Below are 27201 nucleotides of genomic sequence, written 5' to 3' on the forward strand. Positions count from 1 at the left end.
AGCATGGTAAGTAAAGCAGGGATAGAGTGATTGATAGCATGGTAAGTAAAACAGGGATAGAGTGAGTGATAGCATGGTAAGTCAAGCAGGGATAGAGTGAGTGATAGCATGGTAAGTCAAGCAGGGATAGAGTGATTGATAGCATGGTAAGTCAAGCAGGGATAGAGTGATTGATAGCATGGTAAGTCAAGCAGGGATAGAGTGATTGATAGCATGGTAAGTCAAGCAGGGATAGAGTGATTGATAGCATGGTAAGTCAAGCAGGGATAGAGTGATTGATAGCATGGTAAGTCAAGCAGGGATAGAGTGATTGCCGGTTTCAATGCAGAGCTACAGTGTTTTTTTCAGGGACCATTTGATGAGATTTAAATTAATTCTGTGAAGTTCCCAAATTCAGCCCCCTGCTGGGGGATGCAGTGTTAGCAGAGCACTGTCTCCTCCCACACAGCTTCTCTCTCTGCCGCTCTCTCTCTCTATCATCACATCACCCTCCTCTAGAACACTGCAGCTGTGGGTCTGTTCAGAACGCCGCAATGTTTCACAACATTACACAAAGTTCAGATAGAAATGCATTGTCTAGATCAGACATAATTCTCTGGTAGAATAGGGAATTAAGTCACCTCTATTTGTTGCGTTTCTGTCGCTGTCAAAGTTCTGAACACATCACCTCACTGAATACAGCAGATCTATGGAACAATGAGCCAGTCTGGATGGAATGCCTACCTTCTTCCTGTCCACTCTGTTATCCTAGCAACAGTGGTCTGTGCCTTGTCCCCCTCCCCACACCCACCATGACGTGTGTTTCTGTCACCTCAGATGATCAAGGCTGCTCTGAAAGTGTCTCACCACTCAGCAGGTGGATCCATTCTGCTCTTCAGTATTTTATCATTTACCAACTGTCTTGTTGTCATGGTAGATATGGAAGGGATGTAGTGATGGTGTGATGGGCTCATGAGTCATAGTGTTGTCTCTGATTGGCCGGATAGAAAGGTCCTCTGACACAGTCTCTGACTCGGCAGCTTCACACTTGTAGGGATTCATTGGCCAGCTGTTGCTGTTCCTGGACACACAGCAGAGTGAAGTCCTTAACTCTTGAGCTTGGTTGTTATTGTGTCAGATGGAACGACGTTAGTGATCTGATGACAGGGAGTCATCCATCGTCCTACGAATGTCAACATCAGTTACAGAACATGAAACATCTGCGGCAGCCTAATCGTCAGGAATGATTAATGATGTGGATCAGCCTGTTAATGTATGTTCTCCTGTTGGAAGCAAATAATGAAAGCCCATGAATACAGCAGCGAGTCACCACAGCAGTGTCCATTGGGGGAGTTACTTTGGTATCTGCTGGCCCGGGTTAGTATGTGTCAGTCGGGCTGGGAGCATATGAGTGGACAGAGTAGGTCTCTCCAGAGCAGAGTCAGACTCGCGCTCTCCGAGACAGTGAGCTGAGGACATGATATGAGACACAAAGCGTCGGCTGGGACCTCATGCAAGTTTAATTTGGCTCCAGTATGGCTGTGCGCTCCTCTCCACCCAGCTTAACACGCCACAGCAGCACAGGGATAAGACGCCCAGCCTGACACGCCACAGCAGTACAGGGATAAGACGCCCAGCCTGACACGCCACAGGGATAACACGCCCAGCCTGACACGCCACGGCAGTACAGGGATAACACGCCCAGCCTGACACGCCACAACAGCACAGGGATAAGACGCCCAGCCTGACACGCCACAGCAGCACAGGAATAAGACGCCCAGCCTGACACGCCACAGCAGTACAGGGATAAGACGCCCAGCCTGACACGCCACAGGGATAAGACGCCCAGCCTGACACGCCACGGCAGTACAGGGATAACACGCCCAGCCTGACACGCCACAACAGCACAGGGATAAGACGCCCAGCCTGACACGCCACAGCAGCACAGGGATAAGACGCCCAGCCTGACACGCCACAGCAGCACAGGGATAAGACGCCCAGCCTGACACGCCACAGCAGCACAGGGATAAGACGCCCAGCCTGACACGCCACAGCAGCACAGGGATAAGACGCCCAGCCTGACACGCCACAGCAGCACAGGGATAAGACGCCCAGCCTGACACGCCACAGCAGCACAGGGATAAGACGCCCAGCCTGACACGCCACAGCAGCACAGGGATAAGACGCCCAGCCTGACACGCCACAGCAGCACAGGGATAAGACGCCCAGCCTGACACGCCACAGCAGCACAGGGATAAGACGCCCAGCCTGACACGCCACAGCAGCACAGGGATAAGACGCCCAGCCTGACACGCCACAGCAGCACAGGGATAAGACGCCCAGCCTGACACGCCACAGCAGCACAGTCCTGAATGGAGAGGAGAGCGTCAGTCTGCTAGCAGAACTCATTAGGGCACGCAACAGAAAACATTTTGAAACGGACCATTTAGTGTTTCTCAAGTCGAGGTAGTCCCTCTCTGTTTCAGTCCTGTTTCTTCCTTTTGGAGCCTACTGAACACACCCAGGTCTGGCAGACGGACTGGCTCTTAGTAACGGCCCCTCAGTCCACCTGACTCCACACTGTAGCCTTCCTGGCTCCATGTCTCCTCCCAGATTAATGAATACCTGCGAGGTGTGTGTTTAATAACCTGTAGCATCAACAGCAATGCAACGAGGGCAAGTCAATTTGCGGACCGTGGTTGTCATAACTACCTTATGGAAATGAGTCTGGCCTGAATTTGAACGATGCACCTCTTCTGCTGGTTATGGGAATACACCAAGTGACGATCCAATGAGTGACTGAGTTGATGACGGCAGTCATTTGTATTTGACATTTCCCAGCACTGATGTAGCTAGTCATGATGTTCTACTGAGACCATCTCTTACCAGAGCCCTGAACCACCAGACCAACATGATGTTCTACTGAGACCATCTCTTACCAGAGCCCTGAACCACCAGACCAACATGATGTTCTACTGAGACCATCTCTTACCAGAGCCCTGAACCACCAGACCAACATGATGTTCTACTGAGACCATCTCTTACCAGAGCCCTGACCCACCAGACCAACATGATGTTCTACTGAGACCATCTCTTACCAGAGCCCTGACCCACCAGACCAACATGATGTTCTACTGAGACCATCTCTTACCAGAGCCCTGAACCACCAGACCAACATGATGTTCTACTGAGACCATCTCTTACCAGAGCCCTGAACCACCAGACCAACATGATGTTCTACTGAGACCATCTCTTACCAGAGCCCTGACCCACCAGACCAACATGATGTTCTACTGAGACCATCTCTTACCAGAGCCCTGAACCACCAGACCAACATGATGTTCTACTGAGACCATCTCTTACCAGAGCCCTGAACCACCAGACCAACATGATGTTCTACTGAGACCATCTCTTACCAGAGCCCTGACCCACCAGACCAACATGATGTTCTACTGAGACCATCTCTTACCAGAGCCCTGAACCACCAGACCAACATGATGTTCTACTGAGACCATCTCTTACCAGAGCCCTGAACCACCAGACCAACATGATGTTCTACTGAGACCATCTCTTACCAGAGCCCTGAACCACCAGACCAACATGATGTTCTACTGAGACCATCTCTTACCAGAGCCCTGAACCACCAGACCAACATGATGTTCTACTGAGACCATCTCTTACCAGAGCCCTGACCCACCAGACCAACATGATGTTCTACTGAGACCATCTCTTACCAGAGCCCTAAACCACCAGACCAACATGATGTTCTACTGAGACCATCTCTTACCAGAGCCCTGAACCACCAGACCAACATGATGTTCTACTGAGACCATCTCTTACCAGAGCCCTGACCCACCAGACCAACATGATGTTCTACTGAGACCATCTCTTACCAGAGCCCTGACCCACCAGACCAACATGATGTTCTACTGAGACCATCTCTTACCAGAGCCCTGACCACCAGACCAACATGATGTTCTACTGAGACCATCTCTTACCAGAGCCCTGAACCACCAGACCAACATGATGTTCTACTGAGACCATCTCTTACCAGAGCCCTGAACCACCAGACCAACATGATGTTCTACTGAGACCATCTCTTACCAGAGCCCTGACCCACCAGACCAACATGATGTTCTACTGAGACCATCTCTTACCAGAGCCCTGAACCACCAGACCAACATGATGTTCTACTGAGACCATCTCTTACCAGAGCCCTGAACCACCAGACCAACATGATGTTCTACTGAGACCATCTCTTACCAGAGCCCTGAACCACCAGACCAACATGATGGAACATGGATGTTCTTTGTTCTAAACAGTAGGCTGTAACAGTTGTTCCTGAAATGAAACATGATGTTCTGTGTTCTAAACAGTAGGTTGTAACAGTTGTTCCTGAAATGAAACATGATGTTCTGGGTTCTAAACAGTAGGCTGTAACAGTTGTTCCTGAAATGAAACATGATGTTCTGGGTTCTAAACAGTAGGCTGTAACAGTTGTTCCTGAAATGAAACATGATGTTCTGGGTTCTAAACAGTAGGCTGTAACAGTTGTTCCTGAAATGAAACATGATGTTCTGTGTTGTAAACAGTAGGCTGTAACAGTTGTTCCTGAAATGAAACATGATGTTCTGTGTTGTAAACAGTAGGCTGTAACAGTTGTTCCTGAAATGAAACATGATGTTCTGGGTTCTAAACAGTAGGCTGTAACAGTTGTTCCTGAAATGAAACATGATGTTCTGTGTTCTAAACATTAGGCTGTAACAGTTGTTTCTGAAATGAAACATGATGTTCTGGGTTCTAAACAGTTGTTCCTGAAATGAAACATGATGTTCTGTGTTCTAAACAGTAGGCTGTAACAGTTGTTCCTGAAATGAAACATGATGTTCTGGGTTCTAAACAGTTGTTCCTGAAATGAAACATGATGTTCTTTGTTCTAAACAGTAGGCTGTAACAGTTGTTCCTGAAATGAAACATGATGTTCTGGGTTCTAAACAGTTGTTCCTGAAATGAAACATGATGTTCTTTGTTCTAAACAGTAGGCTGTAACAGTTGTTCCTGAAATGAAACATGATGTTCTTTGTTCTAAACATTAGGCTGTAACAGTTGTTTCTGAAATGAAACATGATGTTCTGGGTTCTAAACAGTTGTTCCTGAAATGAAACATGATGTTCTTTGTTCTAAACAGTAGGCTGTAACAGTTGTTCCTGAAATGAAACATGATGTTCTGGGTTCTAAACAGTAGGCTGTAACAGTTGTTCCTGAAATGAAACATGATGTTCTGGGTTCTAAACAGTAGGCTGTAACAGTTGTTCCTGAAATGAAACATGATGTTCTGTGTTCTAAACATTAGGCTGTAACAGTTGTTCCTGAAATGAAACATGATGTTCTGTGTTCTAAACATTAGGCTGTAACAGTTGTTTCTGAAATGAAACATGATGTTCTGGGTTCTAAACAGTTGTTCCTGAAATGAAACATGATGTTCTGGGTTCTAAACAGTTGTCCCTGAAATGAAACATGGATGTTCTGTGTTCTAAACAGTTGGCTGTAACAGTTGTTCCTGAAATGAAACATGATGTTCTGTGTTCTTAACAGTTGTTCCTGAAATGAAACATGTTGGTTCTCATCCAAAGCACCACTGGGTCTTAGTCACCGTTGTGAAGAAAAATGGGTTTTCTACAGCAAAGCCATCTCTGAAGAGTTTGAAGAGCAGCAGTTACTGAAATGTGATATTTGATAGCTTTCTCCTGATTTAGTGAACTGATAAATGATCCGAGGTCAGGCAGTCCACTGTGAAAACAGATTTGTATCTTCATTTTGGAGCCAAAAGCTACATTATTCATCACACAAAGCCCACTCTTCTATTAAAGTTCTCCTACCATCACTTACCTGCTGTCCTGTCCAGCAGATTCTATCAGTTCAGTCACTGCTGGAGGTCGGAACACATCGGCCCTTATAAAAGACTCATGTTTGTTACATAAAAACACGTTCTCCCTTTCAGTTTTGTTGCATGGAAATGTGATTTGGTAATGCATGAGGCAACTAGAATATCAATGACTTCTTTCACGCTCTCTTGAATTAGCTCCTCTATCGGTTCATTAAAAAACCTGCTCAGGGAAATTAAATCCATGTACTGTATTATATTGCATCTTTAAGGCTTCGCTGAAGTTTTTCACATCTGTTACCTTGGAGCCGATTCTGTTTTGGTGCGTTGTCAGATTTAGCTACAGTATGTGTTGCACCAAAATGGTGCTGTCTTGGCTTTGGGTGTATGTACTACTGGCTTTAGGCCTTTAAAGATGCACTTTGTGGGAAAATCACTCTGCTATTTCCTGGTTGCTAAAATTCAAATAGTTCGCTTAATTTCAGTTTTAATTTCAGTTTGTGACAAAACAAGCAAGTATAGTGTAGAGAATCTTTGTACCATGTAAACTGCTGTGAAATATATTTTTCCATAACTAAAAATATAGTATTTTCAGCTGTTTGATACTAGTGTACAAAACTGAAAACCGTAAATGATGCACACAAAAAAAGAACATTGCACACAGAACAGATCTACAGCTTCTTAGACTTGCTTTCAATGAGTGACAGATCTATTAACACATATTTCTGTGTGTTGCCCATAAAAGTGACATATTGCAGCTTCAACAGAGAGATGACATATGTCATCTGTTACTAGGGAGACGGTTACATATTGCAGCTTCAACAGAGATGACATATGTAATCTGTTACATATTGCAGCTTCAACAGAGAGATGCCATGTGTAATCTGTTACTAGGGAGACGGTTACATATTGCAGCTTCAACAGAGAGATGACACGTAATCTGTTACTAGGGAGACGGTTACATATTGCAGCTTCAACAGAGAGATGAAATCTGTTACTAGGGAGACGGTTACATATTGCAGCTTCAACAGAGAGATGACATGTGTAATCTGTTACTAGGGAGACGGTTACATATTGCAGCTTCAACAGAGAGATGACACATGTAATCTGTTACTAGGGAGACGGTTACATATTGCAGCTTCAACAGAGAGATGACATGTGTAATCTGTTACTAGGGAGACGGTTACATATTGCAGCTTCAACAGAGAGATGACATGTAATCTGTTACTAGGGAGACGGTTACATATTGCAGCTTCAACAGAGATTACATGTGTAATCTGTTACTAGGGAGACGGTTACATATTACAGCTTCAACAGAGATGACATGTGTAATCTGTTACTAGGGAGACGGTTACATATTGCAGCTTCAACAGAGAGATGACATATGTCATCTGTTACTAGGGAGACGGTTACATATTACAGCTTCAACAGAGAGATGACACATGTAATCTGTTACTAGGGAGACGGTTACATATTACAGCTTCAACAGAGATGACACATGTAATCTGTTACTAGGGAGACGGTTACATATTACAGCTTCAACAGAGAGATGACATATGTAATCTGTTACTAGGGAGACGGTTACATATTGCAGCTTCAACAGAGAGATGATGCATGTAATCTGTTACTAGGGAGACGGTTACATATTACAGCTTCAACAGAGAGATGACACATGTAATCTGTTACTAGGGAGACGGTTACATATTGCAGCTTCAACAGAGAGATGACGTATGTAATCTGTTACTAGGGAGACGGTTACATATTACAGCTTCAACAGAGAGATGACGCATGTAATCTGTTACTAGGGAGACGGTTACATATTGCAACTTCAACAGAGAGATGACATATGTAATCTGTTACTAGGGAGACGGTTACATATTGCAACTTCAACAGAGAGATGACATATGTAATCTGTTACTAGGGAGACGGTTACATATTGCAGCTTCAACAGAGAGATGACATATGTAATCTGTTACTAGGGAGACGGTTACATATTGCAGCTTCAACAGAGAGATGATGCATGTAATCTGTTACTAGGGAGACGGTTACATATTGCAGCTTCAACAGAGAGATGACGTATGTAATCTGTTACTAGGGAGACGGTTACATATTGCAGCTTCAACAGAGAGATGATGCATGTAATCTGTTACTAGGGAGACGGTTACATATTGCAGCTTCAACAGAGAGATGACGTATGTAATCTGTTACTAGGGAGACGGTTACATATTGCAGCTTCAACAGAGAGATGATGCATGTAATCTGTTACTAGGGAGACGGTTACATATTGCAGCTTCAACAGAGAGATGACGTATGTAATCTGTTACTAGGGAGACGGTTACATATTGCAGCTTCAACAGAGAGATGACGTATGTAATCTGTTACTAGGGAGACGGTTACATATTGCAGCTTCAACAGAGAGATGACACATGTAATCTGTTACTAGGGAGACGGTTACATATTGCAGCTTCAACAGAGAGATGACGTATGTAATCTGTTACTAGGGAGACGGTTACATATTGCAGCTTCAACAGAGATGACACATGTAATCTGTTACTAGGGAGACGGTTACATATTGCAGCTTCAACAGAGAGATGACGTATGTAATCTGTTACTAGGGAGACGGTTACATATTGCAGCTTCAACAGAGAGATGATGCATGTAATCTGTTACTAGGGAGACGGTTACATATTGCAGCTTCAACAGAGAGATGACGTATGTAATCTGTTACTAGGGAGACGGTTACATATTGCAGCTTCAACAGAGAGATGATGCATGTAATCTGTTACTAGGGAGACGGTTACATATTGCAGCTTCAACAGAGAGATGACGTATGTAATCTGTTACTAGGGAGACGGTTACATATTGCAGCTTCAACAGAGAGATGACGTATGTAATCTGTTACTAGGGAGACGGTTACATATTGCAGCTTCAACAGAGAGATGATGCATGTAATCTGTTACTAGGGAGACGGTTACATATTGCAGCTTCAACAGAGAGATGACGTATGTAATCTGTTACTAGGGAGACGGTTACATATTGCAGCTTCAACAGAGAGATGACGTATGTAATCTGTTACTAGGGAGACGGTTACATATTGCAGCTTCAACAGAGAGATGACGTATGTAATCTGTTACTAGGGAGACGGTTACATATTGCAGCTTCAACAGAGAGATGATGCATGTAATCTGTTACTAGGGAGACGGTTACATATTGCAGCTTCAACAGAGAGATGACATATGTAATCTGTTACTAGGGAGACGGTTACATATTGCAGCTTCAACAGAGAGATGACACATGTAATCTGTTAATAGGGAGACGGTTACATATTGCAGCTTCAACAGAGATGACGTATGTAATCTGTTACTAGGGAGACGGTTACATATTGCAGCTTCAACAGAGATGACGTATGTAATCTGTTACTAGGGAGACGGTTACATATTGCAGCTTCAACAGAGATGACGTATGTAATCTGTTACTAGGGAGACGGTTACATATTGCAGCTTCAACAGAGAGATGACACATGTAATCTGTTACTAGGGAGACGGTTACATATTGCAGCTTCAACAGAGAGATGACGTATGTAATCTGTTACTAGGGAGACGGTTACATATTGCAGCTTCAACAGAGATGACACATGTAATCTGTTACTAGGGAGACGGTTACATATTGCAGCTTCAACAGAGAGATGACGTATGTAATCTGTTACTAGGGAGACGGTTACATATTGCAGCTTCAACAGAGAGATGACGTATGTAATCTGTTACTAGGGAGACGGTTACATATTGCAGCTTCAACAGAGATGACACATGTAATCTGTTACTAGGGAGACGGTTACATATTGCAGCTTCAACAGAGAGATGACGTATGTAATCTGTTACTAGGGAGACGGTTACATATTGCAGCTTCAACAGAGAGATGACGTATGTAATCTGTTACTAGGGAGACGGTTACATATTGCAGCTTCAACAGAGAGATGACGTATGTAATCTGTTACTAGGGAGACGGTTACATATTGCAGCTTCAACAGAGAGATGACGTATGTAATCTGTTACTAGGGAGACGGTTACATATTGCAGCTTCAACAGAGAGATGACGTATGTAATCTGTTACTAGGGAGACGGTTACATATTGCAGCTTCAACAGAGAGATGACATATGTAATCTGTTACTAGGGAGACGGTTACATATTGCAGCTTCAACAGAGAGATGACATATGTAATCTGTTACTAGGGAGACGGTTACATATTGCAGCTTCAACAGAGAGATGACGTATGTAATCTGTTACTAGGGAGACGGTTACATATTGCAGCTTCAACAGAGAGATGACATATGTAATCTGTTACTAGGGAGACGGTTACATATTGCAGCTTCAACAGAGAGATGACGTATGTAATCTGTTACTAGGGAGACGGTTACATATTGCAGCTTCAACAGAGAGATGACGTATGTAATCTGTTACTAGGGAGACGGTTACATATTGCAGCTTCAACAGAGAGATGACGTATGTAATCTGTTACTAGGGAGACGGTTACATATTGCAGCTTCAACAGAGAGATGACGTATGTAATCTGTTACTAGGGAGACGGTTACATATTGCAGCTTCAACAGAGAGATGACGTATGTAATCTGTTACTAGGGAGACGGTTACATATTGCAGCTTCAACAGAGAGATGACGTATGTAATCTGTTACTAGGGAGACGGTTACATATTGCAGCTTCAACAGAGAGATGACACATGTAATCTGTTACTAGGGAGACGGGATCGGAAGCAGTTTTGGGTTTCCAGGATTACCGTCATTGAGTTTGAAATGCTTGTTTGGCCCTGTGACAGAGGGATGGAGAACAATGACTCTGAATATGTACAATGGTTTAGGGACATGTTCATTGCAGAGTTAGGCCTTTATTACCATGGCCATTTATGTTAAGTAGAAAAGAGGAAGAAAAATGATGCAGACTATTGAACCGGCGGTTTGGGATTTTAATATGGTCTGTTTTCAGGTTATTGCAGGAATGTCCTTGTTTAATTTCTCCCCTCTCTCTCTCCCCCAGGTTGGGTGATCTGGGATGAAGTCTCATGAATTCCCTCATTGGAGCTGACATTAACAGTCAGCAGGAACAAGTGCATATTCTTCACAAGACAAACATCCCCTCATTTCCCCTACAACGTCCGTCTAACAGTCCCAGGTGACCTACGCACGCCATGGCCAGCCGAAGGAAGACCACGACCCCTTGTAGAGCTGATGCTGTTTTTAGAGGTGATGACGTGATGGGGCAAGAGGATCCAGGTGAGATGGAGGTGGAGGTATCGGCGAATGACAAAAGCATAGTGGTGAATGGGTCCAACGAGATGCTTCCTGGAGAGGACTGGAGCTCTGGGACAGAGCCTAGTGGTTCACGTCGGGAGTCGCCGGCCCCTGAGAAACCTAATGCGCTGGATTCAAGGCCTCCGAGGAAGCAGCAGGGAGGCTATGAATGCAAGTACTGTCCGTTCTCTACGCAGAACCTGAATGAGTTCAAGGAACACGTGGACTCCAATCACCCCAATGTCATTCTCAACCCGCTCTACCTGTGTGCTGTGTGCAACTTCAACACAAAGAAGTTTGACACCTTGACAGAGCACAACGAGAGGTGTCATCCAGGGGAGAGCAACTTTAAGTTCAAGAGAATCAAACTGAACAATCAGACCATCCTAGAGCAGTCGATAGAAGGAACAAGCAACGCTGTCGTCTGTGATTCAACCAACGGCTTTCTGACTGGAGAAGACTTTGCCACTTTCCCCCTGAGCAAATCCACCACAGTGAAGATTAGTAAGCCAAAAACAGACAACAAACGGTTATTCACAGAAAGTCAACTGGACAGACTCAACCCCGAGCTCCCCAGAAAGCAGATCGCCGCCGTGAATGTGAACGGGACCGTGATCATCCCAGAAGCGACACTAAAAGATGGCATCTCTCATATCATGCCTTCTCTTCAGCGCCCGCCTAACTACAACTTAGTACCAAAAATCGCTGTCCCTTTGAACACCTCCAAGTACAACCCTTCACTGGACAGTAACATGACACTCATCACATCCTTCACCAAGTTCCCGTACCCGACCCAAGCGGAGCTGTCCTGGCTTACCGCTGCCTCCAAGCACCCCGAGGAACAGATCAAGGTGTGGTTCACCCTCCAGAGACTGAAGCAAGGCATCAGCTGGTCCCCTGAAGAGGTGGAAGAAGCTCGGAAGAAGATGTTCAACGGTACCATCCAGTCAGTCCCACAGACCACCTTCACCGTGCTGAGCGGTGCCCAGATGGCCCAGTCCACCAAAGGACAACAGTCCCTAGTTCAATCCGTCCCCTTCAACCTCCTGGGACAGACCAGTTATGTGTTGACGCAGGTTGCAAACGGCTCAGCTGTCAGCTGTTCTCCCATCACACTAACCATGGCAAACCAGGTCGTGCAGTCAGTCAAGCGACCCTTGGTAGCTCCAGTAGTGGCCTCTTCAGAGATCAAACGTCCCTCCATAATCCAGACGATTCAGGCACCTAGACTGGTGGCTTCGCCTAAACCCAGCTTCACTTCAGACTCCAATAAAACCCCGGACCAGATTGCTGTACTGAAAGCAAGTTACACCCAGTGCCAGTTCCCTGAAGAGGAGGAAGTGTACCGCCTCATTGAGTCCACCGGCCTCTCTAGAGGAGAAATCAAGAAGTGGTTCAGTGAGCAACGACTCCTCAATCACAAGGTGGCGCCACAGGTGATCAAGATTGAGCCCCAGGCATCGAAAGACAGTCAGCCCAAAAAGGCTGTCCCCACCCAGTTTCCTCTCCTGGAGAGGCTCAAAGGCAAATCCTCTGAGCAGCTCAAGATGCTAGAGGAGAGTTTTCAGAGGACCAGCTCCCCCACTGAAATTGACGTTGACAACCTTGTTGTGGACACAAGGCTCTCCAAGACTGAGATCGACTGCTGGTTCTCAGAGCGCAGAGCACTGCGGGACAACTTGGAGCAAGCCCTGGCAAACTCCATGGGTCATAAGAGCCTTGAGGAGCAACGAGGGATACTGAATAGTGTTTACGAACAGGACAGCAAAGTCCGGTGCTCACCTCTTCCCATCGTCACCACTTCCACCAGTCCTGAGCCCATCGATAGGAAATCCCTAGGGCTTCTCAAAGAGGTGTTCACCCAGACCCAGTGGCCGTCGCCAGAGGAGTACAGCCAGCTGGAGGGACAGACAGGTTTGTCTCGCACAGAGATTGTCCGCTGGTTCAAGGAAAACCGATCCGCCCTGAAGAATGGAACCTTGGACTGGATGGAACAGTTCCAGAAAGTCAACGGCAAAGCAGGACAGAATGGTCAGAGCTCGTCAGGGATCACTGAACGACCCCCAAGCAGCATTCTCCAGCAGCACTTCACAGAAGCCAAGACGACACTGCTTTCAGCAGAAGACGCAGAAAAGCTTCCATTGCAGTCGAAACTCATCAACCAGGACATAGTCCAGTGGTTTACCAGTAAGCTGGGCCAGAGTATGACAGACATCAGCAGGGACCAACATGGACAGGCCAACGTGGACAGAAGCAGATGGGTGAAGGTGACCATGGCTGTAGGGGATGAGACTAAAGGTGCTTTGGAGAACCAGAAGATGGGATCAGAAGCAGAGGTGCTGATGGGAGACCAACCTGGTCGGGTGACTGGATGAGAAGAGCACGGTGAGTCTATGAGAAGCTACTGTACTGCAAGTTTATCAGTCCTTTGATAAGGATGTATTTCAGTGTTAATGATCTCGTCTTGATGCCTGTAAGTAACTCAGTCAAAACAGATGTCCCAGATGAAGGGGAACTGGTTATGTAGTAGTGTCATGGTTTCCCCTTTAACAGAGCGATGGCTAGCAACAATCTAGCAGCTGTGGCTTTGAACCACCCGGGATGCCTGTAATTTAGCCTTCAGAAAAACATCTTGGCAGGAAGAGGCTATTGAGATTATACACATGTGGTTATCACTGGGGATTCTTCCCCCTGGTGAACAGAAAAGCACCTCTGATAGCCTGCTGTATGGGTATGTTAACTGGTGAACAGAAAAGCACCTCTGATAGCCTGCTGTATGGGTATGTTAACTGGTGAACAGAAAAGCACCTCTGATAGCCTGCTGTATGGGCATGTTAACTGCAGAATGATAGGTGAACTAAATGTGAAGTTAACAACAAAGGGTGTAGTCAGCCATTTGTATAACAAGTCTGTTTTGACATTTTACTTTGTTTCAGAGGATACTGAGTTTCTCAGGCAGAAGATTCTCCAGATTGTTGAATCTGGAACCAATGATTTCCTCCCTGGCCTGTGACATCAGCACGGTGGACAGTCCACTCAGAACACTGACTGACAAGACCATTGAGTGCCAAAGCTGGACTTGATGCATTATTATTATTACACTTAATAAAAAAGGGCCCTTGTACATATTTTTCTGTATTGCAAAAGCTTTGTAAACATTTTCAGGGTTGCTGGTTTTTACATTTCTTAACAGGAGTCGATAACCCCTAAAAGAGGAATGTTTTGGTTTTTATGACTATGATGGTAATTGTAAACCAATTCATCAGTTGGTAATTATTTTTAACAAAACATTTAGTGACTGACAGCTGGCACTTATTTCAAGTGGATAGACAAGTAACACTTGTGATCTGATAACCAGTGAGTTCATCCATTGGACTAAAGGGTTTATAGTGGTTCTGTACCAGACCATAGAATCACCTAGCCTGGGTACCAGATGTTTGGCATATGACAAGGAGTGGAATGATGGCACAAACAGGTCTGCTACCCAGGCTAAGAATCACCTACTTACATTACAATAACAGTTCTCCCCCTCTCTCATGCTGAATGCTACTGCTGCCTGAGACGACAGTCAGCCACAGAATGGACATGAATAAAAACAAGACAATGCACTGTACATGTTTTTTTGTAGTTCAGTCTCATTTTTGAATTGCAGCGTCCGTTGCATCAGTAACTGGTCTTTTCCGTGTTGGCTTTCTAGATATCCTAGGTGTAGTTAGGCTCCATTTCAATGGCTCGCTCCTTGAGTTTCCTGCTTCTATTAGTGAATCATGTTCACACATGTATCTGGAATACTGTACTGCTACCAAGAATCTCTTTGCTTGCTCTTTTTTTTTTTTATCCGTCTGCTGTAACTCAATAAAACACAACCAACTGAAGGATGTCTCGTGATCCGTTGTGCAGTGGTCAGAGAGATACTCAACCCCCAGGGCCCAGGGCAGGGTCACTACTCAGAGAGATACTCGTCCTTTGGGTGGATCATTCTTGATACACTGATTCAAGTGAATGACAAAGGAACATAGCTTTCACCTGGTCAGTCTGTCACGGAGTGTTAATGTTTGGTGTTCAGTGTATATGGGCTGCCTTATTCTGCATTTCCCCCCTTTCCTGTGTCCTTTAAGAATATTCTGTTCCAGAGACATGCAATTGAGATGGAGAAGTGCACAGGATTTGATTACTTCAGTATAATGTTCAAAGATTTTTTTATGCAACAAAAACTGAAAAGTTACGTTCTGTTTACTCAAGTACAAAATGGCATTGTACAAAAGTTAGAGAAGCAGACCCAGCCAAAAAAAACAAGATACTCAACTGAAAGATAAGGGTCACTGTACATGTGTGTCGGGGTAAATTCCTTTCCCTCAATACTTGAGGGGAGAAATAATTGTAATTTCAGTTAACTTCTAGAATTGACCCTAACCCTGGTGAATAGCTAACTAGTCATCCTCAAGACAAGTGTGCTGCTATTTAGACTGGATCATCTTCTGAATGAAAATCAAGTTGGCAACAAGCAAATCACTCATCGTGAAAACAGTTGATACCCATTTCACAGTTGTGTTTAAGTCATTATTCATCAAATCTTGCAGTTTCATTTAATTGCCGTGTTGCAGAGCTAAATCAAAGGAGAAACTGAACCATGACACTGCAGTTTTATGGATCCAAAGCATCTACTGGGACAGTCGGAGCACGTACTGTAGGCATCTCTCACAATACAAACTGCATCATTATACTATGTTGAAGATTAGATTTTTTTTCGACTCTACTCCCCCATTCAAAACAGACAACACATTCAGTGTGGTGGTGTGATCATACAACAGGGGGGGGGGCGAACAAGAAATATTGTTTTGTGTATTATATATGAGCCTCTATCTACACAGCCAGCGTGAGTGTTGCTGTTGCCCCATGTTCTATTTACAGGAGAGAGGAGCAGAGAGAATTCAGTCCTTAGTGCTCGGCTGTTCTCTCCCAGAACAATGCTTTTCTAAATAGCCAAACCCACGCTCTGAAAAGGCTGGCTGAGGCAACACACTGGTTCGGAGGAGCCCTGTAATTACAGTGTAATCAGATATGGCATCTTGTGTAAAAGAGTTGCACAAAGAATAACATGCTGATCATATCCACAGCTGAGACATCTCTTTTCTGAACAGTCCAAAGGAAGGGGAGTTGGATACAAAAACTATCTGCTTTCTTCTGCATCATTTGGACATCGGCAGTAGTCTTGAGGAGTGGAGACAAGAGTCTTTGTCCTGCTACTCGGTAGGACAGTCTCCTCAGTCGTCCCCTAGACGGAAGCCAGCTCCCCAGGCATGACGTCCTCTCATACCTCCTCCACCACCACCACCACCACCGGCCTCGGGAGCTGCAGGTCTCCTGCTGGGTGGAGCGCCAAACCCAGACACGCCCCCTCGTCTGTTGGGCAGGAAGCGGTACCTGTAGAGGAGACAAAAGAAAGCATACTGTATTAAAACAGACATGCATCTCTGACATGTAGTAGAAGAAGGAATCACAGAGGACAACAGGGCTGTTCAGCAACACCAGACAGGCAGAGGAACTCACAGGAAGTCAGGTGTTGACAGGAAGGACCTGCCTCCCAGGTCCATGGGGTATTTAAACATCAGGAAGAAGTACAGATGACCCACCAGGTTCCCAATCAGTTCATTGACAACACTGGAGATGAGAACAACCAAGACATTTAGGATTTTGACATTTCTGTTCAAATGTAAAAATGTAGTTCTGACATGTTGGATTGTTGACTAAATATTGGAACTACTTACGAGCCCCCAATAATGTAGTTGAACCCGAGGATGACCCAGGGTAGGTAACATGCTTTGAAGCGTGTCCCGAACCAGAAGGAGACGATGGTTTCTCTGTTCAGCTGAGCCCACACGTACAGGACGGACATTATCAACGGGATCATCAGGAGCTGGAAAACACATCATCATTTGCATATTTTCAAATCAAATTGTATTTGTCACATGCGCCGAATACAACAGGTGTAGGTAGACCTTATAGTGAAATGCTTACTTACAAGCCCTTAACCAACAATGCAGTTAAGAAAAATAAGTGTGAAGTAAAAAAAATAGATAAGTAAAAAATAAAACAAATAATTTAAGAGCAGCAGTAAAATAACAATAGCGAGGCACCGGTACAGAGTCAATGTGGAGGCTATATACAGGGGGTACCGGTACAGAGTCAATGTGGAGTTTATATACAGGGGGTACCGGTACAGAGTCAATGTGGAGGCTATATACAGGGGGTACCGGTACAGAGTCAATGTGGAGGCTATATACAGGGGGTATTGGTACAGAGTCAATGTGGAGGCTATATACAGGGGGTACCGGTACAGAGTCAATGTGGAGTTTATATACAGGGGGTACCGGTACAGAGTCAATGTGGAGGCTATATACAGGGGGTACCGGTACAGAGTCAATGTGGAGGCTATATACAGGGGGTATTGGTACAGAGTCAATGTGGAGGCTATACACAGGGGGTACCGGTACAGAGTCAATGTGGAGGCTATATACAGGGGGTACCGGTACAGAGTCAATGTGCGGGGGAACCAGTACAGAGTCAATGTGCGGGGGAACCGGTTAAATCGAGGTAATATATGTATATGTAGGTAGAGGTAATAGTAGTTCTCAAGCAGTCATTTCATAAGAGGTGGACCAAAACCTCATTCATTAGTTTTATCTAATAATGTAGGTTATAGATACATCCTCTTTTACAAACCAACTGGCCAAGAGGCTGCAGCGACACGGCTGCAGCGACACGGCAGCACACAGTCAGCAGAGATACCTTAGCACTGAAGCTGTAATGGCATAGTTGTTATTGTCACGGTGACCACGGAAGTGTCCAGTTTGTTTACACTAAATGACAGTGGTTGTGATGACCTCTGAAAGATTTATGGTCAGTAGCACTGAGGCGGGACGACTAGTCTCTTAGCTGTCAGAGGCTGATGACTTAGAGCTGTCTGAGGGACTGTGCCAAATGGCACCCTATTCCCTATTTAGTGCACTACTTTTGACCAGACTGCACAATAAAGGGAATAGGGTGCCATTTGGGACACAACCCGATTGTCGGCCCCTCTGTGAAACAAGATACAGCAGACTAGACCAGTCTGATCATCCGACAGTAACTCCCCGTCGTGATAAGCTGGGACCAGTCTGATCATCCGACAGTAACTCCCCGTCGTGATAAACTGGGACCAGTCTGATCATCCGACAGTAACTCCCCGTCGTGATAAACTGGGACCAGTCTGATCATCCGACAGTAACTCCCCGTCGTGATAAACTGGGACCAGTCTGATCATCCGACAGTAACTCCCCGTCGTGATAAACTGGGACCAGTCTGATCATCCGACAGTAACTCCCCGTCGTGATAAACTGGGACCAGTCTGATCATCCGACAGTAACTCCCCGTCGTGATAAGCTGGGACCAGTCTGATCATCCGACAGTAACTCCCCGTCGTGATAAACTGGGACCAGTCTGATCATCCGACCTTCTTAATGAACCTAGTTTACATGATGTTCTACAGATTAAAGGGACAATCCACTCAAACTACAGTACGTGTTGGTATTGTTTCAATAGTCCTCTGTTGATTCAGTCCCAATATGTTTTGCATGTCAGCAGTCAAGTTGTTTTGCATCATCATGATGTGGCCAGTGACACTTTGCTTCTAGAAAGTCAATTTTCTTGAAAACTTGATTGCTGATACATACACACATTACATACACACATTACATACATACATACATACATACATAAAGCCTTGCCTATCCTTGACAGGTACAATAGGGATGGGCTGACAGCCTTTAATGCAGGGTTTGACTATTTGTCTTGGAACGTCGTGGTAAATGAAAAAGGCAACAGGTCTTAATTATTCTAATCTAAGGACAAAGAGAAAATAGGAGGAAGAAACGTACCTGCATGTCCATCATTAAGCCGGTTATCTACACAAGCAACGTCAAGGAAACCTGTATTCTTCCTGTCAGGATCAATTATTTTACACATGTTGAATCAAACTCTCATCTAGTTCTACATAAACAGGCCACATACCCGGACCTTCATTTCCCTTTTAGTTACCCAAAAGGAAAAGCAGTGGAACAGATGACTTGACAACAGAACTACTGTGTCTGTTCTGTCATGGGGCATAGAGGAGCCTAATGATCCATTCCAGCTGTACTGAGGTTCTGGAACCACAACACAGTAACTGAGGCAGCATGGGCAGAAAGACAGAGTCATGTCAGTAGTGTTGTCCATCCATATGACCTGCATTAACCACATGGCTGTACAGCGACTGTAGCTAGGCCACTAGCAGGCAGGGGGTTTGGCTGTACAGAGACTGTAGCTAGGCCACTAGCAGGCAGGGGGTTTGGCTGTACAGAGCCTGTAGCTAGGCCACTAGCAGGCAGGGGGGTTGCTGTACAGAGACTGTAACTAGGCCACTAGCAGGCAGGGGGTTTGGCTGTACAGAGACTGTAACTAGGCCACTAGCAGGCAGGGGGGTTGCTGTACAGAGACTGTAACTAGGCCACTAGCAGGCAGGGGGGTTGCTGTACAGAGACTGTAACTAGGCCACTAGCAGGCAGGGGGGTTGGCTGTACAGAGACTGTAACTAGGCCACTAGCAGGCAGGGGGGTTGGCTGTACAGAGACTGTAACTAGGCCACTAGCAGGCAGGGGGTTTGGCTGTACAGAGACTGTAACTAGGCCACTAGCAGGCAGGGGGGTTGGCTGTACAGAGACTGTAACTAGGCCACTAGCAGGCAGGGGGGTTGGCTGTAGAGAGACTGTAACTAGGCCACTAGCAGGCAGGGGGGGTTGGCTGTACAGAGACTGTAACTAGGCCACTAGCAGGCAGGGGGGTTGGCTGTACAGAGACTGTAACTAGGCCACTAGCAGGCAGAGGGTTTGGCTGTACAGAGAAACAGAGACTGGTTTGGCTGTACCACATGGCTGTACAGAGAAACAGAGAGTGGTTTGGCTGTACAGAGAAACAGAGACTGGTTTGGCTGTACAGAGAAACAGAGACTGGTTTGGCTGTACCACATGGCTGTACATAGAAACAGAGACTGGTTTGGCTGTACCACATGGCTGTACAGAGAAACAGAGACTGGTTTGGCTGTACCACATGGCTGTACAGAGAAACAGAGAGTGGTTTGGCTGTACCACATGGCTGTACAGAGAAACAGAGACTGGTTTGGCTGTACCACATGGCTGTACAGAGAAACAGAGACTGGTTTGGCTGTACCACATGGCTGTACAGAGAAACAGAGAGTGGTTTGGCTGTACCACATGGCTGTACAGAGAAACAGAGAGTGGTTTGGCTGTACCACATGGCTGTACAGAGAAACAGAGAGTGGTTTGGCTGTACCACATGGCTGTACAGAGAAACAGATTGTAGCTAGGCCACTGGAAAGGGGCTGAACTGTTGCTAGGCAGCTTAACAGGCAGGGGGCGGCTCTAATAATACATACTATAACAAGGCCTAGACTCAGGAGGCAAAAACAATGGCAGTTCATGGAACAAAACATGAACAACTATTAGCCTACCTTTAACAATTTACAAAACAGCATAACGTCGCTGTCTGATGAAAACCTTGTAACTCCAATTTTGTGAAAATATTTTTTTTTACATTACCGCTTTAAATGAACTCCCCTCAATGTTCTCTGAACATTTCATGACTCAAGGACACAAAACATTTAAAGTTTCATAACGGTATGTTCCTTTTTCCTGAAAAGTTTCTGTTTTGAAGGTTTTCAGACGGAGACGATACGTTAAACGTACGAAGAGGTTTTCAGACGGAGACGATACGTTAAACGTACGAAGAGGTTTTCAGACGGAGACGATACGTTAAACGTACGAAGAGGTTTTCAGACGGAGACGATACGTTAAACGTACGAAGAGGTTTTCAGACGGAGACGATACGTTAAACGTACGAAGAGGTTTTCAGACGGAGACGATACGTTAAACGTACGAAGAGGTTTTCAGACGGAGACGATACGTTAAACGTACGAAGAGGTTTTCAGACCGAGACGATACGTTAAACGTACGAAGAGGTTTTCAGACCGAGACGATACGTTAAACGTACGAAGAGGTTTTCAGACGGAGACGATAAGTTAAACGTACGAAGAGGTTTTCTGACGGAGACGATAAGTTAAACGTATGGCTAATTGATTTACTATGACTGATAAAGTTGTCAGCTGCATAAAAGGCATCATATTGATAAGCAGGTAAAGGATACAACGATGCAGAGCCAGTTGAAGAGCAGCATGAACACAAAGTCAGCCGGACGCCCATCAAACGCCCCTGGAAGAAAAGAGAGAGGGATTGTTTGTTTATTTCATTTGCAATGTAAACATGTTTCCCATGCCAATAAAGCCCCTTTGAATTGAAATTGAGAGAGCTTTATTTGAGCCACAGGCAATAAGTGTCATCACAAAATACTGTACATACAGACCTAACAGCGCAATTATTTATTTAATCATCGCAATTATTTATTTAAACCATATTCTATTGCCGAACGACATGCTCTGCTTCCTCCTACAGTCCTAATGTTGTGTAACAGATCAGCTCTATAATGGAGCCTGACTAGCGATGAGAAGTGATCGGTGTGGCCTGGGGTGGTCTAGCTGTCTAACCCGCTGCCTCTGGAGCACATCTACCATGTACCGCTGTCAGCATGGGTTCCAATACAGCCCACTGCTCTGGAGCACATCTACCATGTACCGCTGTCAGCATGGGTTCCAATACAGCCCACTGCTCTGCCTGCTCTCTCCTACCTTTCACCTCCATCTATCCCATAAACATACTACATTCTTGTGTGTGTGGATGTATATATATATATATATATATATCTCCACATGACAGGCTCAACATGTATTATTTACCCTCAGACATAACGGCTAATGAGAGCTGGCAGACTGTCACCATAGCTAGCCTCTGACCTGAACCCACCTGTCTCCAGCCTCTGTGACCTGGCGTGAACCCACCAGTCTCCAGCCTCTGTGACCTGGCGTGAACCCACCAGTCTCCAGCCTCTGTGACCTGGCGTGAACCCACCAGTCTCCAGCCTCTGTGACCTGGCGTGAACCCACCAGTCTCCAGCCTCTGTGACCTGGCGTGAACCTACCTGTCTCCAGCCTCTGTGACCTGGCGTGAACCCACCTGTCTCCAGCCTCTGTGACCTGGCGTGAACCCACCTGTCTCCAGCCTCTGTGACCTGGCGTGAACCCACCTGTCTCCAGCCTCTGTGACCTGGCGTGAACCCACCTGTCTCCAGCCTCTGTGACCTGGCGTGAACCCACCTGTCTCCAGCCTCTGTGACCTGGCGTGAACCCACCTGTCTCCACTGGGGTATAGGACTACTCAGTGATGTGAAACATTCTGAACCTTGTTGCAGATCTATTCATTCTGTTTCCCTGACAACTCCCTATTCTACATGAAGGTTTGTATCTGAACGTTCTGTAACGTTACATGGTCCTGAACCGGCCCCTGCTAGAGGACGATGTGAACCCACCTGTCTCCAGCCTGGTAGAGTACTGCTAGAGTACTGTGTGAACCCACCTGTCTCCAGCCTGGTAGAGTACTGTGTGAACCCACCTGTCTCCAGCCTGGTAGGGTACTGCTAGAGTACTGTGTGAACCCACCTGTCTCCAGCCTAGTAGAGTACTGCTAGAGTACTGTGTGAACCCACCTGTCTCCAGCCTAGTAGAGTACTGCTAGAGTACTGTGTGAACCCACCTGTCTCCAGCCTAGTAGAGTACTGCTAGAGTACTGTGTGAACCCACCTTAGAGTACTGTGTGAACCCACCTGTCTCCAGCCTGGTAGAGTACTGCTAGAGTACTGTGTGAACCCACCTGTCTCCAGCATAGTAGAGTATTGTTAGAGTACTGTGTGAACCCACCTGTCTCCAGCCTGGTAGAGTACTGCTAGAGTACTGTGTGAACCCACCTGTCTCCAGCCTGGTAGAGTACTGCTAGAGTACTGTGTGAACCCACCTGTCTCCAGCCTGGTAGAGTACTGCTAGAGTACTGTGTGAACCCACCTGTCTCCAGGCTAGTAGAGTACTGCTAGAGTACTGTGTGAACCCACCTGTCTCCAGCCTGGTAGAGTACTGGTAGAGGAAATAAAGATTGACTAGGTAGAGGAAGCCTGTTCCAGGGCCCACAGGGAAGTATAAGGTGGAGGTGATTGGTCTCCATACCTGTAGAGAGAGATAGAGAGATAGAGAGAGATAATAGTCTGTTATCATTTAGGCATGTCAGGGCAGTAACTGGTGTGGTGGGGGGGTGCCAGGGCAGTAACTGGGGGCAGGGGGTGCCAGGGCAGTAACTGGTGGGGGGGGGGGGTGCAGGTGGGGGAGAGCTGGAGCTTGGCAGGCCCTCCGCAGCTAAACACTTTATTCACATGTGATGTAATGGGGCACCAGGTCACAGTGACAAAATGTGAACTCAACTGTCACATTCACTGGTTGATGTAAACACACTAGGGTATTCAGGATACCAGACACGTATTGTGATACCAGGAAAACCCAAAGCAGACTAAACTCTACGGTTCTTTAAAACCTGCCTGTAATGTAACAGTCTATGATATAAGCCTAGTTGGGAGAAAAAGACTAATGTGACTGTTAACAGAAGGCTGTGTGTTTACAACTTCAGAATGTTTTTTTCTCAACAAATGAAGTCTGCTTCATGTTTTGTTGCCACGATACTTCCAAGTATTGCAATACTGGTATCGTGAGAACCCTAAAACATACACCCTGGGCCATCTGACCGGGTTGGGGCACTGCACTGGTTTACACAAATCCCCCAATGGAACAACAGCCCAGACTGCCCAACACAGGTGTGGCAGCTGTGGCCTCGCCAATGGAACAACAGCCCAGACTGCCCAACACAGGTGTGGCAGCTGTGGCCTCGCCAATGGAACAACAGCCCAGACTGCCCAACACAGGTGTGGCAGCTGTGGCCTCGCCAATGGAACAACAGCCCAGACTGCCCAACACAGGTGTGACAGCTGTGGCCTCGCCAATGGAACAACAGCCCAGACTGCCCAACACAGGTGTGCCAGCTGTGGCCTCGCCAATGGAACAACAGCCCAGACTGCCCAAAACAGGTGTGACAGCTGTGGCCTCACCAATGGAACAACAGCCCAGACTGCCCAACACAGGTGTGACAGCTGTGGCCTCACCAATGGAACAACAGCCCAGACTGCCCAACACAGGTGTGACAGCTGTGGCCTCACCAATGGAACAACAGCCCAGACTGCCCAACACAGGTGTGCCAGCTGTGGCCTCGCCAATGGAACAACAGCCCAGACTGCCCAACACAGGTGTGCCAGCTGTGGCCTCGCCAATGGAACAACAGCCCAGACTGCCCAACACAGGTGTGCCAGCTGTGGCCTCGCCAATGGAACAACAGCCCAGACTGCCCAACACAGGTGTGCCAGCTGTGGCCTCGCCAATGGAACAACAGCCCAGACTGCCCAGCACAGGTGTGCCAGCTGTGGCCTCGCCAATGGAACAACAGCCCAGACTGCCCAGCACAGGTGTGCCAGCTGTGGCCTCACCAATGGAACAACAGCCCAGACTGCCCAACACAGGTGTGCCAGCTGTGGCCTCACCAATGGAACAACAGCCCAGACTGCCCAACACAGGTGTGCCAGCTGTGGCCTCACCAATGGAACAACAGCCCAGACTGCCCAACACAGGTGTGCCAGCTGTGGCCTCGCCAATGGAACAACAGCCCAGACTGCCCAACACAGGTGTGCCAGCTGTGGCCTCGCCAATGGAACAACAGCCCAGACTGCCCAACACAGGTGTGCCAGCTGTGGCCTCACCAATGGAACAACAGCCCAGACTGCCCAACACAGGTGTGCCAGCTGTGGCCTCACCAATGGAACAACAGCCCAGACTGCCCAACACAGGTGTGCCAGCTGTGGCCTCACCAATGGAACAACAGCCCAGACTGCCCAACACAGGTGTGCCAGCTGTGGCCTCGCCAATGGAACAACAGCCCAGACTGCCCAACACAGGTGTGCCAGCTGTGGCCTCGCCAATGGAACAACAGCCCAGACTGCCCAACACAGGTGTGCCAGCTGTGGCCTCGCCAATGGAACAACAGCCCAGACTGCCCAACACAGGTGTGCCAGCTGTGGCCTCGCCAATGGAACAACAGCCCAGACTGCCCAACACAGGTGTGCCAGCTGTGGCCTCGCCAATGGAACAACAGCCCAGACTGCCCAACACAGGTGTGCCAGCTGTGGCCTCGCCAATGGAACAACAGCCCAGACTGCCCAGCACAGGTGTGCCAGCTGTGGCCTCGCCAATGGAACAACAGCCCAGACTGCCCAACACAGGTGTGACAGCTGTGGCCTCACCAATGTAAACCTACTCTGCCTTCACAAGATAACAACCAGTAGTCAGCTGAGATGTGAACCGGTACGGTCCACCCTGTATGTGTTCGTGGTGGAAAATAGCCCAATTATCATACTTGAGTAAAAATAAAAGATACCTTAATAGAAAATGACTCAAGTAAAAGTCACCCAAAAAAATACTACTTGAGTAAAAGTATTTGGTTTTAAATAGAATAAAGTATCAAAAGTAAAAGTATTAATAAATTAAAATAAATTAAAATAAAGAAAACAAGATGTTTTGAATATTTTTTATATATTTTTAAGGATAGCCCAGGGCACACTACAACACGCAGACATCACTTACAAATGAAGCATTTGTGTTTAGTGAGTCCGCCAGATCAGAGGCAGTAGGGATGATCTCTTGATAAGTGAGTGAATTGGACCACTTTCCTATCCTGCTAAGCATTGAAAATATAACAACTACTTTTGGGTGTCAGGGAAAATGTATGGAGTAAAAAGTACATTATTTTCTTTAGGAAAGTAGTGAAATAAAAGTAGAAGTAGTCAAAAATATCAATAGTAAAGTAAAGTACAGATACCTAAAAAATAAAATAATAATTATGTCATACTTTCAAGCATTTTTACTTAAGAACTTTACACCGTGTGTGTGTGTGAACCCACTTCATAGAGGTGGGGTCCAGTAACAAAAGAACGGTCTAGTGTCACGTTGTGACGCCACCTGTTAGAAGACAATGATGAAACCCTTGCTTGCCTGAGAGTCATGATGACTACTGTATGTAATGTGGGAGGTGCCAGTTATGATGAGGATGTGATAGCACCACCTGTTGGAATTGTATTGACATTATTTTGGTCAAACCTCACTCAACCAAACCTATAACAAATGCAGGAATATCATATATTTGTGAGATATTCACCAAACCTTTCGAAATAATCATGTAGTTCATTTGTACATAATTGTTATTGAAAATGCTGCTATCCTATCGTTGAACTCTTCTTCATGCATCCCGGAAGTCCAACCTGTTTGTTTTGTGATTGGACTGAATTCACACCCCTCGTACAATCCAAGGCCTGCTAGCCTTGATGCTAGGCTATCATAGCAACACAGCGAATTGTAGCACACATAAACAACCCCACTGCCCATATCTTACCTGAAATTTGTGAAAGAAGTTCTCTGGCCATAAGACGAGGTACATGGGACTGATTAGTCCCAGTTTACCTATCAAGGGAACCGCAATCGACCCAGCAAACCAGTACCGGGTGATGAACGGGATTGTTTTGAACCAGTCCCCGATATCTGACATCTTTCCATACGATCTTGGCAAAACGACCACAGTCAACGAATTGCCTAAAGGCAAACGAACAGTCCCAAAGTCCTGTGGCGACTGACGATACCCCTTGTGTTATAATTCCCCTTCGATGACAACAATTATTCACGAACGTTTGGTTCCTCAGTCAAGTTTTCATGACGTGGCTTCTTATTATACCTCAATCTTCTCGCGACTAGCTCTTGAACTGCTCACTTCCTGTCAAATTTGCACAGCAGTCCCTGCTATCAGGGATCCTTGGAACGTCCCAACTCTGACGTTACTCCATTGAAGTTGAAATGTTTAATGATTTACACTGAACAAAAATATTAACACAACATGCAACATTTTCTAAGATTGCACTG

At 46.2% G+C, this 27201-nt stretch overlaps 2 protein-coding genes across 3 annotated transcripts in view; one reads left to right on the forward strand and one right to left on the reverse strand.

The window, feature by feature from the left end:
• LOC139572922 (zinc fingers and homeoboxes protein 2-like) overlaps nt 1–15040 on the forward strand; it is a 30424-nt gene extending 15384 nt beyond the window's left edge. The window contains exons 2-3 of the mRNA XM_071395795.1: nt 10912–13550; nt 14102–15040. Coding sequence (XP_071251896.1) covers nt 11063–13540 — 2478 coding nt within the window. The 5' untranslated portion in view covers nt 10912–11062 and the 3' untranslated portion in view covers nt 13541–13550; nt 14102–15040. The remainder of the gene's footprint in view (nt 1–10911; nt 13551–14101) is intronic.
• A 307-nt stretch (nt 15041–15347) lies between these two features.
• Nucleotides 15348–27077, reverse strand: derl1 (derlin 1). Of its 2 annotated transcripts, XM_071395796.1 has the most exons (7): nt 26681–27077; nt 23253–23364; nt 21402–21466; nt 19082–19108; nt 16934–17082; nt 16716–16826; nt 15348–16589 (listed from the first exon to the last, which is right to left on the reverse strand). In XM_071395796.1, the coding sequence occupies exons 1-7, from the start codon at nt 26831–26833 to the stop codon at nt 16430–16432; spliced, it is 777 nt and encodes a 258-aa protein (XP_071251897.1). In that variant the 5' UTR covers nt 26834–27077; the 3' UTR covers nt 15348–16429. The 2 variants fall into 2 exon arrangements, with proteins under 2 accessions (XP_071251897.1, XP_071251899.1); XM_071395798.1 differs by lacking the exons at nt 23253–23364; nt 26681–27077 and adding an exon at nt 22677–22712.
• Between the last annotated feature and the right edge of the window lie 124 nt (nt 27078–27201).

The sequence above is a fragment of the Salvelinus alpinus genome, chromosome 4 (assembly GCF_045679555.1).
Source record: "Salvelinus alpinus chromosome 4, SLU_Salpinus.1, whole genome shotgun sequence".
NCBI lineage: Eukaryota > Metazoa > Chordata > Actinopteri > Salmoniformes > Salmonidae > Salvelinus > Salvelinus alpinus.

What these genes read in the sequence shown, in the direction of transcription:
- derl1 (XM_071395796.1), bottom strand. Translation starts at nt 26,833, where the DNA reads ATGTCAGATATCGGGGACTGGTTCAAAACAATCCCGTTCATCACCCGG. An exon ending in ACTTCTTTCACAAATTTCAG is followed by an intron (nt 23,365 to 26,680) that starts GTAAGATATGGG and finishes CTCTCTCTACAG; the next exon opens with GTATGGAGACCAATCACCTC. An exon ending in TCAACTGGCTCTGCATCGTT is followed by an intron (nt 19,109 to 21,401) that starts GTATCCTTTACC and finishes TTGCTTGTGTAG; the next exon opens with ATAACCGGCTTAATGATGGA.